The 12,511-nt window shown below is 44.4% G+C and overlaps 1 protein-coding gene across 5 annotated transcripts in view; it reads left to right on the forward strand.

Annotated features, from left to right (window-relative positions):
* Positions 1–12,511, forward strand: part of LOC129863846 (voltage-dependent N-type calcium channel subunit alpha-1B-like) — a 218,384-nt gene that overhangs the window by 178,066 nt on the left and 27,807 nt on the right. For all 5 annotated transcript variants that reach the window (XM_055936175.1, XM_055936176.1, XM_055936178.1 and 2 more), the window contains 7 exons: positions 1,399–1,482; positions 2,432–2,548; positions 3,393–3,458; positions 4,570–4,661; positions 4,893–5,043; positions 5,355–5,482; positions 8,018–8,114. In XM_055936175.1, coding sequence (XP_055792150.1) covers positions 1,399–1,482; positions 2,432–2,548; positions 3,393–3,458; positions 4,570–4,661; positions 4,893–5,043; positions 5,355–5,482; positions 8,018–8,114 — 735 coding nt within the window. The remainder of the gene's footprint in view (positions 1–1,398; positions 1,483–2,431; positions 2,549–3,392; positions 3,459–4,569; positions 4,662–4,892; positions 5,044–5,354; positions 5,483–8,017; positions 8,115–12,511) is intronic.

Genomic DNA, 12,511 nt, shown 5'->3' on the forward strand with positions numbered 1-12,511 from the left:
AAGTAGGGAAATACAGTATGTGTTCCAACACTGAGCTACAGTTTTGTTATTTTCCGTTTATTGGCAACATTGCGGTTGTCACTAGTTATCACAGCCACAAAGTCTAAATAGTCTATATCGTACAAATTCATGAAAACAAACGTTTGCTTTTTTGTCAAAATGTTTAGGTTAGGCATAAGGTTAACAGTGTGGTTAAAGTCAGGGTTAAGTTTAAAATCCGATTTTAAGAAGCAAAATTGTAGATTACCATCAGGATTTATGTCTTTGTGCTTGTGGTAACTAACGTTAGTGACGACCCTACTTTGCCAACTGCTAATGCCATTTAGAATTGGCTAGCCTATGCTATTACCCCCCAAACATAAACACGTTCCACGCTGACAATATGAAGAAACATTGGTTTGATAAAGACAGAGTGTATTTTCATCAGGATCGTTAAGCCTAGGCATACTCACCAAACAGATGTTCTGGACATAATTCATCCCCATGCAGTGTTCAATGTGGAATTGCAACCCAGTATCACAGATTATACATGAAATAGACATTTGAGGCAGCTTTTAATGAGTTGGTTTGAGTTTCATTAGAGGGCCGGGCAGGTGGATGAATTATCTTGGCAAGGTAGAAATGCTCACTGACAGGGATGTACATTTAAGATAAATAAGATTTGTGTGCAAATGGAACATTTATGAGATATTTTATTTCAGCTCATGAAACATGGGACCAACACTTTACATGTTGCGTTTATATTTTTTGTTCAGATTAATATAACAACTTGACATTACAGTTTCAATAAATGAATCTTGTTTAAAAAAAAAATGCAATTAGGATTTGTTACCTGTAAAGGTTATGTAAAATTAGGCATTGTTGCTCACTGTTGGCATATAGATAATTGCGCAATTTCTTTTCCCATTGCCACCCTTGTTCTAAAAATAGCTTTTTTAATTGTTGGAGTACTTGAGTACTCGAAAAAATAATAATGAGAGTACTCGAACAGTCAAAAAAGGCCCAATGCCCATCCCTAGTCTGTAGGACTGTGTGGGAATTTAAGCCTCTTTGTGCGTGTCAGGGAGTTAGTGACACACTGTAGGCTATAGATGCACGGCCCTTTAATGAAACTCAGACCAACTCATTAAAAGCTGCCTCATTTGAGGAGCTTAGAAGACATGCTCTGTTGAGAGTGGCCTGAGAGAAAAGCATTTGAAGAGCAAGGGTTTGGTACTAATTACAATAAAACCTCTTTATCCTTCTCTCTCTCTCTCTCTCTTTCTCTCTCTCTCTTTCTCTCTCTCTCTCGCTCTCTCGCTCTCTCGCTCTCTCGCTCTCTCGCTCTCTCGCTCTCTCGCTCTCTCGCTCTCTCGCTCTCTCGCTCTCTCGCTCTTCTCTCTCTTCCCCTGTTTGCAGAATTACCTGAAGGCAGCCTGGAACGTGTTTGACTTTGTGACAGTTTTGGGGAGTATCACGGACATCTTGGTCACAGAGATTAAGGTAAATTCTGCTACCATGTCCCTATGTAGTATCGTACTTCCTGTAAGAGCTGCTACAGTACAACGTGCCCATTCAACTTCTTATATGTAAAGACATCAGCCAAAAGGGATACTCCTATATGCTGTCCTGCCTATATAACTTCACTCATGATAACTTTACTCCTTGAAGAAGGATGTTTTCAAAGAAAAGTAATTTCACAAGGTTTAACCCAGTTACAGTACTCGTGGTGAGGTAATCAGTTGAAGTCAACAGCAGATTCTCCTAGAGAGCTGATGGGGATAGCTGAGAGCTTCCTGCCGGGACTGAGTACTCAGTGTCTCATGCTGGATGGATTAGTATGGAGCTGGGGACAGACAGAAGTGGCAGGTAGAGTTTGAAATGGGGATCAGGAAAAGCATCTGTGCAGATTGCAGAACAGTAGCACTAAAGTGGATTGGAGTAGTCCGTTTACTGTTTAACACTCTTTGTGGAAGAAGTCTCTTTTTTGTAGGATTTCTCTCCACGTTACTGTCAGTCTTTTTCTTCTCTCTCCCTCTCTCTCTGTTTTTTCTCTCTCTTTCTCTTGCTGTGTTTCCATCTTCTGCTATGACTTTACTGGCGCCTGCCCTTTGCCATCACTCTGCCAACCTCTGCCTCCTCTCTGACACTATGGGCTGCTCTAGACGGTAAGTGACTTTTCTTGTTCCCGCTACTTTTATTCCCTTGGTGGCCAGTCTATCTTTTGGTCTTGGTCCTAACTTTTTCCTTAATACATGTATGTTATGTGGTGCAATAGTTATTTAGATGACTTGAAGCAGTTACATAAATGGATAGGTAGACACTCTTCACTTCACTGAAAATGGATCTTTCAGCTTTCACTGAGCCCCTTTGCTAACCTCAGGCATTCTTAGTGTAACCCAGATCTGTTCCAGGACCAGTATGAATGTACAGTTTGTGTCTCCTCCTGCAGGACAAGCTGATCAACCTGAGTTTCCTGAGGCTTTTCAGGGCGGCCAGGCTCATCAAGCTATTGAGGCAGGGCTATACCATCCGCATTCTGCTGTGGACCTTTGTCCAGTCCTTCAAGGTGAGTCACTGACCCCTGACCTCTTAGAGTTGAGAACAACATCTGATCAAATTAATGAATGTTAGGCCTATTCATTATGTTGCAATAACCGTAAGCACATCGAAATGTAAGTAGAAATAAAGAAATAGAATAAGGAATGTTTTGGGTTGCTTTCATGTAATGGATCTTTGGATTGATAATGATGTTAATTTGGAGTCTTAAAGAAGTTTGTTCTATGGAGCCTCTCATGAAAGTTTTGTTGTACAGAGAACAAGGGCATTGACAGCAATAGTTAATCTGATAGCAGGTTAAATGTGGGGTGATGAGAGCTTTTAAGCCCCTATGAAAACGGATAGTTTTCATGGGCTTAGACCCAAGACAGCCCCCTGTACCCGGACTTTGAACTACTCCCCTCTGGGCGCAGGTATAGGGCACCCCTCAGCAGGAAAAACACAACTAGAACTATTTGTGCCAGGTGTGATATCCCTCCTAAATAGCTCGGGCTAATGTTCCTATCGACCCAATAAGGCCAGCAGGCTAGTCTCTTTTTATTGGTATGTAACTTATGAAAGTTGTATTGTCAATTTGTTTTGCTATTGAAAAGCCACTTGAAACGTGTACATGACACTGCAACAAAAATTCCCCATGGGGACAATAAAGTCAGTAAAGTAAAGATAGTTGCTGCCGTGTTAAAATGTGTCTCTTTAATTAAAATGTATTTTTACCCCTCCCTTGTCTGGGATATACATATGTGAATATGGAAATCAACTCTGCGGCTAAAGTTGGCTGCTCTGTCCCATAGTTAAGACTATCAACCTCACTGGGATTTTAATTTCTCTTGTGTGTATGTGTTTTCTATTTCCAGGCCCTACCTTACGTCTGCCTCCTCATCGCTATGCTCTTCTTTATCTATGCCATCATAGGCATGCAGGTGAGTAATACCTTTAGAGTTGATTGATCATTTAAAAGGAAGCCATGGTGATAGACAAAATTGTAAAAATGCTGAATTGTATGCACAATGAGGGTATGTTCCCTCCACTAGATTAGCATGGCATTGTAAATCAATGGTAATTGTGTCTTCTGGTAAAAGAGCCATTGTTTAATCAGCGATGCTGTTTATTGACTATGGTGCCCCGGAGGGCTTGATCAGGATACCCCCCTCATAATTAGTGACAAACTTAACACCAACAGAAGCTTTTCTGTCTCTTTGTTATCATCAGGACCAACTGTGCGTCCCAAATGGCACGCTTTTCACTATGCGGTGCACTACATACCCTATGGGTCCTGGCCAAAAGAAGTGCAATATAGAAGGAATATCCAAAGTAGTGCACTATATTGGGAATAGGGTTCCATTTGGGATTTTGGTAGGGTAGAGGACCTTTGGATTCTCTTGTTATTAGATTATCAACATCTCTAGATAGCTATACAGCATAATCACAATGCCTTCTATGCTTCACCCCGCCCGCCCGCCCGCCCACACACACACACACACACACACACACACACACACACACACACACACACACACACACACACACACACACACACACACACACACACACACACACACACACACACACACACACACACACACATACACACACACACATACACATACACACACACACACACATACAGACACACACAGTCTTCTGCCTACCCTGGCATGATTTGAGAAAAATACTGATTCCTGGCAAAAGTGGCTAATGTGTTTTTCGGAGATAGTGTTACATTACATCATATCAAATCCTGCAAATGCTGATACATTCAGCTCTAGCTGTTCCTTATACAAATTACTTGCCCAGTGCTTACTCACACGTACTGTATGTGCGTTTGAATTGGCTCCATATCCCATACATAGTGCACTACTTCCTACCAGGACCAGGACCCCTATTCCCTATATAGTGCTTGCCTTTTAACCATAGAGCTCTGGTTAAAAGGCATGCACTATATAGGGAATAGAGGCCCATTTGGGACGTAACCATAGATAGCATACAGGGAATCACTCTAACTGCTACGCCGGCCCTTTCTGCCTCCTTCAGGTGTTTGGAAACATTGAGCTGAATGAGGAATCGGCCATCAACCACCACAACAACTTCCAGACATTCTTTCAGGCTCTGATGCTTCTGTTCAGGTGGCCATGCCTCCACATTCTCCATATTCTTCCTGTTCTATTAGGCGTTTTCCCACTTATCTGTCCGTTCTTTATATTGCAATGTAATGTAGTAAAATAGACATGTACTTCCTCATGCCCATCGTGGTGTTTGTGATGGATTTACTGTGTAGTTTCCAATGATGTGTATATGTTTATATATACTGTGTGTGTGTGTGTCTGTGTTTGTGTGTGTGTGTGTGTGTGTCGCAGGAGTGCAACAGGCGAGGCGTGGCATGAGATTATGCTGTCGTGTCTGAGTAACCGTCCGTGTGATAAGCTGTCAGGGTCCGGAGGGAAGGAGTGCGGCAGTGACTTTGCTTACTTCTACTTTGTCTCCTTCATCTTCCTCTGCTCCTTCCTGGTCAGTATGTGCCATCGCAAATGAATGACCAATCAGAATGTCCAATGAATGACCAATGATCAGCAATGAATATCCATTCAGTATACAGACAAATACAGTATCTCCTCACATATACATGCACGTTACCTACACAGTGCTCACCTACGCTCTCTTACTCTGATGAAATGGTCTAATTATTATTGGTCAGTCCCTTCTTGTTGGCCACTTGAGTGTTCTCTGTCTCTGTGATACAATGTTGTTGACCACAATTTGACCACTTGCGATGGAAACTCTTACCTCCCACCTCTCCACCTCTCTCTTTCTCCCTCCAGATGCTCAACCTTTTTGTGGCGGTCATCATGGACAACTTTGAGTACCTAACCAGAGATGCCTCCATCCTGGGGCCTCACCACCTGGACGAATTTATCCGCGTCTGGGCCGAGTACGACCCTGCTGCCTGGTACGTATCAGTAATCCTCCTACAGGTGTTTTTTTCCCCCCTTTGTCAAGACAGTGTCAGTTTCAGGTTCAGTAGTGAAGAGGTGAAGGTAGGAGATGAGGGGTGGAAGTGGCAGTGGTTGTCAGGGGTATAGCAAATAGTCGCCGACACAACAAAGTTGGCTCTAAGTTCCAGTGGGATGACTCTGTGACGTTTGACGACGTTTGACCGTCAGGGAGGGCACTTCTGAGTGACGTTAAGACGGGCCCTGGAGTGCCGACTATGGCCCCACAGGCAGACTGATGCATGTAAATCCATGGTTCCACTCCGCCATCCGCTAGGCTCCCCTCACTAAGCTGGCGGCTCCTAAGCTTCTCTCTGTCTGTCATTTAAATCACACAACACAGCTTTATCTATCTCCACCGCTTCCCAAAGTCTTCACCAGAAACCATTGAGAAATACTGGAACTCTAAGAGCAAAAATAAAAAGTTTGGCTGATTTGCACCAGGATGAGAAGTCCAAAATGTCATAATTGCCACCCTATTCCCTATGTGCCCTAGTCAAAAGTAGTGTACTATATAGGGAATAGGGTGCCATTTTGGGACATAGATCCAGACTCAGTTGCTCAGTCTCATCACCTGTGGCCCTCCGATGTTAGACACAGCCATTAAGGGGAGGAATCATCCCAGGCTCGTGGTAACGGCTGGAGTGGAATCGGTGGAATGGTATCAAATACGCCAAACATATGGTTTCCATGTGTTTGATTCCATTCCATTCGCTCAGTTCCAGCCATTATTATGAGCCGTCCTCCCCTCAGCAGCCTCCACTGGTCCCAAATGGCACCCTATTCCTTACATACAGACTCAAAAGTAGGGTTCAATTTGGGACGTAGACTTATAACATCCCAGTAACCATGTAGTCATGTATGTATGTAAGCTTGTTATTTATACACTGAGTTTACAAAACATTAGGAACACCTGCTCTTTCCATGACATAGACTGACATGGTGAATCCAGGTGAAAGCTTTGATCCCTTATTGATGTCACTTGGTAAATCCACTTCAATCAGTGTAGATGAAGGGGAGGAGGCAGGTTAAATAAGGAGTTTTAAGCCATGAGACATGGATTGTGTATGTGTGCCATTCAGAGGGTGAATGGGAAAGATGTAAGATTTAAGTGCCTTTGAATGAGGTATGGTAGTAGGTGCCAGGCACACCGGTTTGTGTCAAGAACTGCAACACTGCTGGAATTTTCACACTCAATAGTTTCCCCTGTGTATCAAGAATGATCCACCACCAAATGGGCATCCAGCCAACTTGACACAACTGTGTGAAGCATTGGAGTCAACATGGGCCAACATCCCTGTGGAATGCTTTCGACACCTTGTAGAGTCCATGCCCCGATGAATTTAGGCTGTTCTGAGGGCAAAAGGGAGTGCAACTGAATATTAAGAAGGTGTTTCCCACAGTTGTGTCAAGTTGGCTTGATGTCTTTGGGTGGTGGATCATTCTTGATACACACGGGAAACGGTGTTCCAAATGTTTTGTATATCTACAGGTGTACTTTATTCAATGACCATGACTGCAAACAATGGAGGATATAATGAATATGTTAAGTCACAGGAGCAGAAATGGTGGTGTTTGTGTCCTAACCTCTTTTAACCTGTGTCTTTTACAGCGGAAGGATATGCTATCAGGATATGTACAAATTGTTGCGTTTTATCTCGCCTCCTCTCGGCTTAGGGAAGAAGTGCCCTAATAGGGTGGCCTACAAGGTTTGCAACCCCACACACCCCTTAATCATAAAGGGATGAGGTGGAAGTGGAAAATGAATGACTGTGAATGACTCCTAGGGCCAGAGATTACACCACACACAAACACACAAGCATACACCTTCCATACTAACCGGCTGGTGGGTAACCATGGGAACAAAAGGAAAACAATGCCACAATGTAGGTCTCGTTACAGTATACTGGCCAGGCTTCACCATCAAGTTATTATTTTCACGATACTGAATACAGTACAGTATGGTGTATGCAGTAGGGCTATATGGTATCTCGAAGTATGCCCAAGAGACTGTTTAAACCAGTGCACACACCGAGTAAAGTAAAGGTTATGAGCATTGTGTGCTTTGTTTCCTGTGTTCAATTTGGTTACCGCTGATGTCTCGTAGCATGCAGAAACAGATGACATCTGAACAGTGAAGCCACAACCTCCCCCTGACATACTGAATATATACTGTACATGTCTCAATCCAACATCATGATCCTGCCATCCCGACATCTCTCCTCAGGGAATTCCCGGGAAAACACCCCACCCTCCTCCTGTCCAATCCTGGGATACATCCCTGTCTTAGGCAGGACAGGGATGAGATCCCGCCCTGGAATCCACTGCCCTGGAAATCTAAAATAACACAGATTTCTGTTTTTGCCATTTTCTCTACTGTTTTACCGTCTTCTTTTGGTCATTTCTAACTCCGTCCTCCTCCAACCTTCTCTGGATACCTCCATCCCTCTCTTTGACCTCTGTGGTCTCCTGTGACATCTTCCCCTGTGAAGTGGCCGTATGACCTACCTTGATATGTACGAGATGCTCCGCCACATGTCCCCTCCGCTAGGTTTGGGAAAGAAATGCCCGCCCAGAATCGCCTATAAGGTAGACCCTTTCCCCCTCCTCTCCCTTCCTCCCCCAGCAATCGTCCTCTCGCTTATGCCGCTCACTCCCACCTGTCCTGTATCTCCCGGCTTCTGTCAGACTGTCACAGCCCCTTCCTGCTGGGCTCTTGTTTTTTCCTCGTTGTTGCCCCTTCCTGTCTGTTTGTGACATTCTCTTCTGCCTTCTGCTACCCCTCAGCTTTTGGCGTTTAGTGTGCTCACTTCTCTGTCTGGCCATTTAGACTTGTTTTGTTTTTAGACTATGTTTTAATTATGTTCAACTGAGAAGAAATCAAGACAGACAGTTGACACAAGCCACACTATTACCAACAGGTTTTGAAGAATCACTGTTTGTACTTTGATGACATCGATACATTCTTAGGACCTTTTCTTCCTATCGTTTTAACCAAACATGCCGTTGTCACATAAAAGCAGATAATGAATATGAGGTTCAAAAGAGTTTGAGACATATGGTAGAGTAATAAACCTGTCCCCTCTTCTCCAATCTATACTCTATGGGCTGCGCTGTGTTGAGCGGCAGTATTTAGAGAGCTTGTATTCTGGACCAAGGTAAATCTGGTTCAGCCCTCAGGTACACCCTGTGTATGGCATTTACCTCTGAGTGTGGTACTTACTATGAGTGGCTCCAGCGTGTACACAGCTGTCTAGATGAATCATGGTTAAGACAGCCCTAGCCGTGCCCTGGATGAAAACGTCTGCCAAGCGACTAGTTGGATCTGACGTGTGTGGGGTCTCCAAATATAACTCCTGCTTTAGAGAGATTAATGAACAGGGAGAAATGAGAGAGAGTGAAGCTAGCCCTTTTTTTACATCTCATTTTTACTTTCTTCTTTCTTTCCTTTGCTGTTGTGGGAAAATGCATCTCGCTCAACTCCCTCCTTAATGAACGCAGAGGTTCCTGTGTGTCTCTGTTGTCCCTCTGTCACTCTCTGTTTTTAACTCCTGTCTCGTATCTCTGTCACTCTCTGTTTTTAACTCCTGTCTCATATCTCTGTCACACTCTGTTTTTAACTCCTGTCTCGTATCTCTGTCACACTCTGTTTTTAACTCCTGTCTCGTATCTCTGTCACACTCTGTTTTTAACTCCTGTCTCGTATCTCTGTCACACTCTGTTTTTAACTCCTGCCTCGTGTCTCTGTCACTTTCTGCTATAACTCCTGTCTTGTGTCTCTGTCACCCTCTGTTTTTAACTCCTCTGTTCAATCAATCACATTTATTTATAAAGCCCTTTTTACATCAGCAGTTGTGACAAAGTGCTTATACAGAAAGCCAGCATAAAACCCCAAAGAGTAAGCAATGCAGATGTAGAAGCACGGTGGCTAGGAAAAACTCCCTAGAAAGGCAGGAACCCAGGAAGAAACCTAGAGAGGAACCAGGCTCTGAGGGGTGGCCAGTCCTCTTTTGGCTGTGCCGGGTGGAGATTCTAAGAGTACATGGCTATTAAGACCAGATCGTTCTTCAAGATGTTCAAAAGTTCATAGTCGACCAGCACAGTCAAATAATAATCACAGGGGTTATAGAGGGCGCAGCAGGTCAGCACCTCAGGAGTAAATGTCAATTGGCTTTTCATAGCCGAACATTCAGAGGTCGAGACAGCAGGTGCGGTAGAGAGAGAGAGAAGGGAAGAGAGAGGGTTGAAACAGCAGTTCTGGAATAATGTAGCACGTCCGGTGAACAGGTCAGGGTTCCATAGCCACAGGCAGAACAGCAGAAACTGGATCAGCAGCACGACCAGGTGGACGGGGACTGCCAGGAGTCATCAGACCAGGTGGTCCTAGGACACAGGTCCTCTGGGTGGGAGGGAGGGAGAGAGAATACCTGAGATCACACAGGACACCAGTTAAGACAGGATAATTACACCAGACAAGGCAAACTGATCCTAGCCCCCAAGCACATAGACTATTGCAGCATAGATACTAGGGACTGAGACAGGGAGGGTTGGGGGACACTGGACAGGGCCAACCAGGCAGGATATAAACACACCCACTTTGCCAAAGCACAGCCCCCACACCACCAAAGGGATATCAACAGACCACTTACTTGCTACCCTGAGACAAGGCCTAGTATAGAGCACAAAGACCTTCCCCACCGCACAAGCCGGACAGAAAGATCACGTCAATGACTCAACCCATTCAAGTTGAGTACGGTGAAAAACGCCTGGCATGATGTGATGCGCCCTTCATAGGGATGGCATGGGAGAGCAAGCCAGTGACTGAGCCCCCGTAATAGGGTCAGAGGCAGAGAATCCCAGTGGAGAGAGGGGAGCCAGCGAGGCAGAGACGGCAAGGGTGGTTCGTCACTCCAGTGCCTTGCCGTTCACCTTCACACCCCTGGGCCAGACAACGCTCAATCATAGGACCCACTGAAAAGATGAGTCTTCAGTAAAGACTTAAAGGTTGAGATCGGCAGACTTCCATAAAAATGTTGCTCTTATAGTAGAAAGCCCTGTCTCCAGCTGTTTGCTTAGAAATTCTAAGAACAATAAGGAGGCCTGCGTCTTGTGACCGTAGCGTACGTGTAGGTATGTACGACAGGACCAAATCAGAGAGATAGGAAGAACTAGTCCATGTAGTGTTTTTGTAGGTTAACTGTAAAACCTTGAAATCACCCCAAGCCTTAACAGGAATCATGTGTAGAAAAGCTATGCCTGGAGTAATATGATAAAACCTTTGGGTTCTTGTCAAGATTCTAGCAGCTGTATTTAGCAGTAGCAGAAGTTTATTTAGTGTCTTATCCGGGTATTCAGAGAGTAGAGCATTGCAGTAGTCTAATCTCGAAGTGACAAAAGCATGGATTAGCTTTTCTGCATCATTTTTGGACAAAATGTTTCAGATTTTAGTAATGTTCTGAAGGTGGAAAAAATCTATGCTTGAAACATGTGTATATGTTTGTCTAAAGAGAGATCAGGATCCAGAGTAACGCCAAGGTCCTTCAGTTTTATTTGAGACGACTGTGCAACCATCAACATTCATTGTCAGATCTGACAGCAGATCTCTTTGTTTCTTGGGACCTACAACTAGCATCTCTGTTTTGCCACCATCCACTTCCTCATGTCTGAAACACAGGCTTCCAGGGTAGGCAGTTTTGGGGCTTCAACGTGTTTCACTGAAATGTACAGCTGTGTGTCTTCTGCACAGCAGTGAAAATTGACATTGTGTTTTCAAATACCATCACCGAGAAGTAGCATATAAAGTGAGAACAATAGTGGCCCTAGAACAGAACCTTGAGGAACACCGAAACATACCAATGATTTGTCAGAGGACATAACAAATGCCAACAGCATTTATTTCCAGAAGCCGTGAGAAAATTGTCCGGCTGAGGGGACTGAGCAGGGGGGTTACCACTACTACTGTACCTGTACTTACTGGCAGCACAGACCCTTTCCTACTTAAATTGCCCTAGCTTACGATTTCATCTGAAGATGGGCTTGCAACTTGGCTATCCTCACGATAAGGAGATAGTTCTCCTCCATATTATGAGTACAGCGACTGCAATGAGAAGACATAATGTTACTTGGCTTCGGCTGGTGGAGGTCCCGCAGATCCATGTCCATATACATCGTCCGGGGTGAAAAAGTTAAATGAAAAAGTTGAGTGAAGACAAAACTAAGACATTGGTAAAGTTGTGAAATGGAGAGTTTGATTAATCGGTTATTAATAGTAAAAAGCTAAACGTTTGGTAGGTAGCCAAGTACCCACAAACAGCACAGCAGCATGGAAACAACACGGAGGCAACTCTGTCACCTTCTGTTTCTAACTCCTCTGTTGTCCCTCTGTCACTTTCTGTTTAACTCCTCTGTTGTCCCTCTGTCACTTTCTGTTTATAACTCCTCTGTTGTCCCTCTGTCACCCTCTGTTTCTGACTCCTAATATTCTGCTCTGGCTATAAGCTGAGCTTCCCTGCTAAATTACCTTTCTTTTCCTTCCTGTGGGGATTTTTCGTTCCTCTTATCTGCTTAACTCCACTGTGTGTGTGTGTGTGTGTGTGTGTGTGTGTGTGTGTGTGTGTGTGTGTGTGTGTGTGTGTGTGTGTGTGTGTGTGTGTGTGTGTGTGTGTGTGTGTGTGTGTGTGTGTGTGCTCACTCGCGTGCATATGTTTTTGACAGAATGTGTACATACAGTATTTATATGTTTGTGGGATGGCCTCACGTGCCTGTGGTTTTCCTTTCACCCTAGTGGGCACTACCTGACATGTCAGACCCTGCATGCATAGGTGGTGTCCCATCTCCCCCCCCCCCCCTCCCACCCTTTTTCCTCTTCCCCCTCTCCTCTCCTTCTGTATTGTAACAGCTCCTGCATGGAAGTATGCTCTCTTGAGTTCAAGGGAGGCTTGCTTGCACACACACGCACATACACACACACACACACACACACACAC

This window comes from Salvelinus fontinalis, chromosome 10 (genome assembly GCF_029448725.1).
Source record: "Salvelinus fontinalis isolate EN_2023a chromosome 10, ASM2944872v1, whole genome shotgun sequence".
NCBI lineage: Eukaryota > Metazoa > Chordata > Actinopteri > Salmoniformes > Salmonidae > Salvelinus > Salvelinus fontinalis.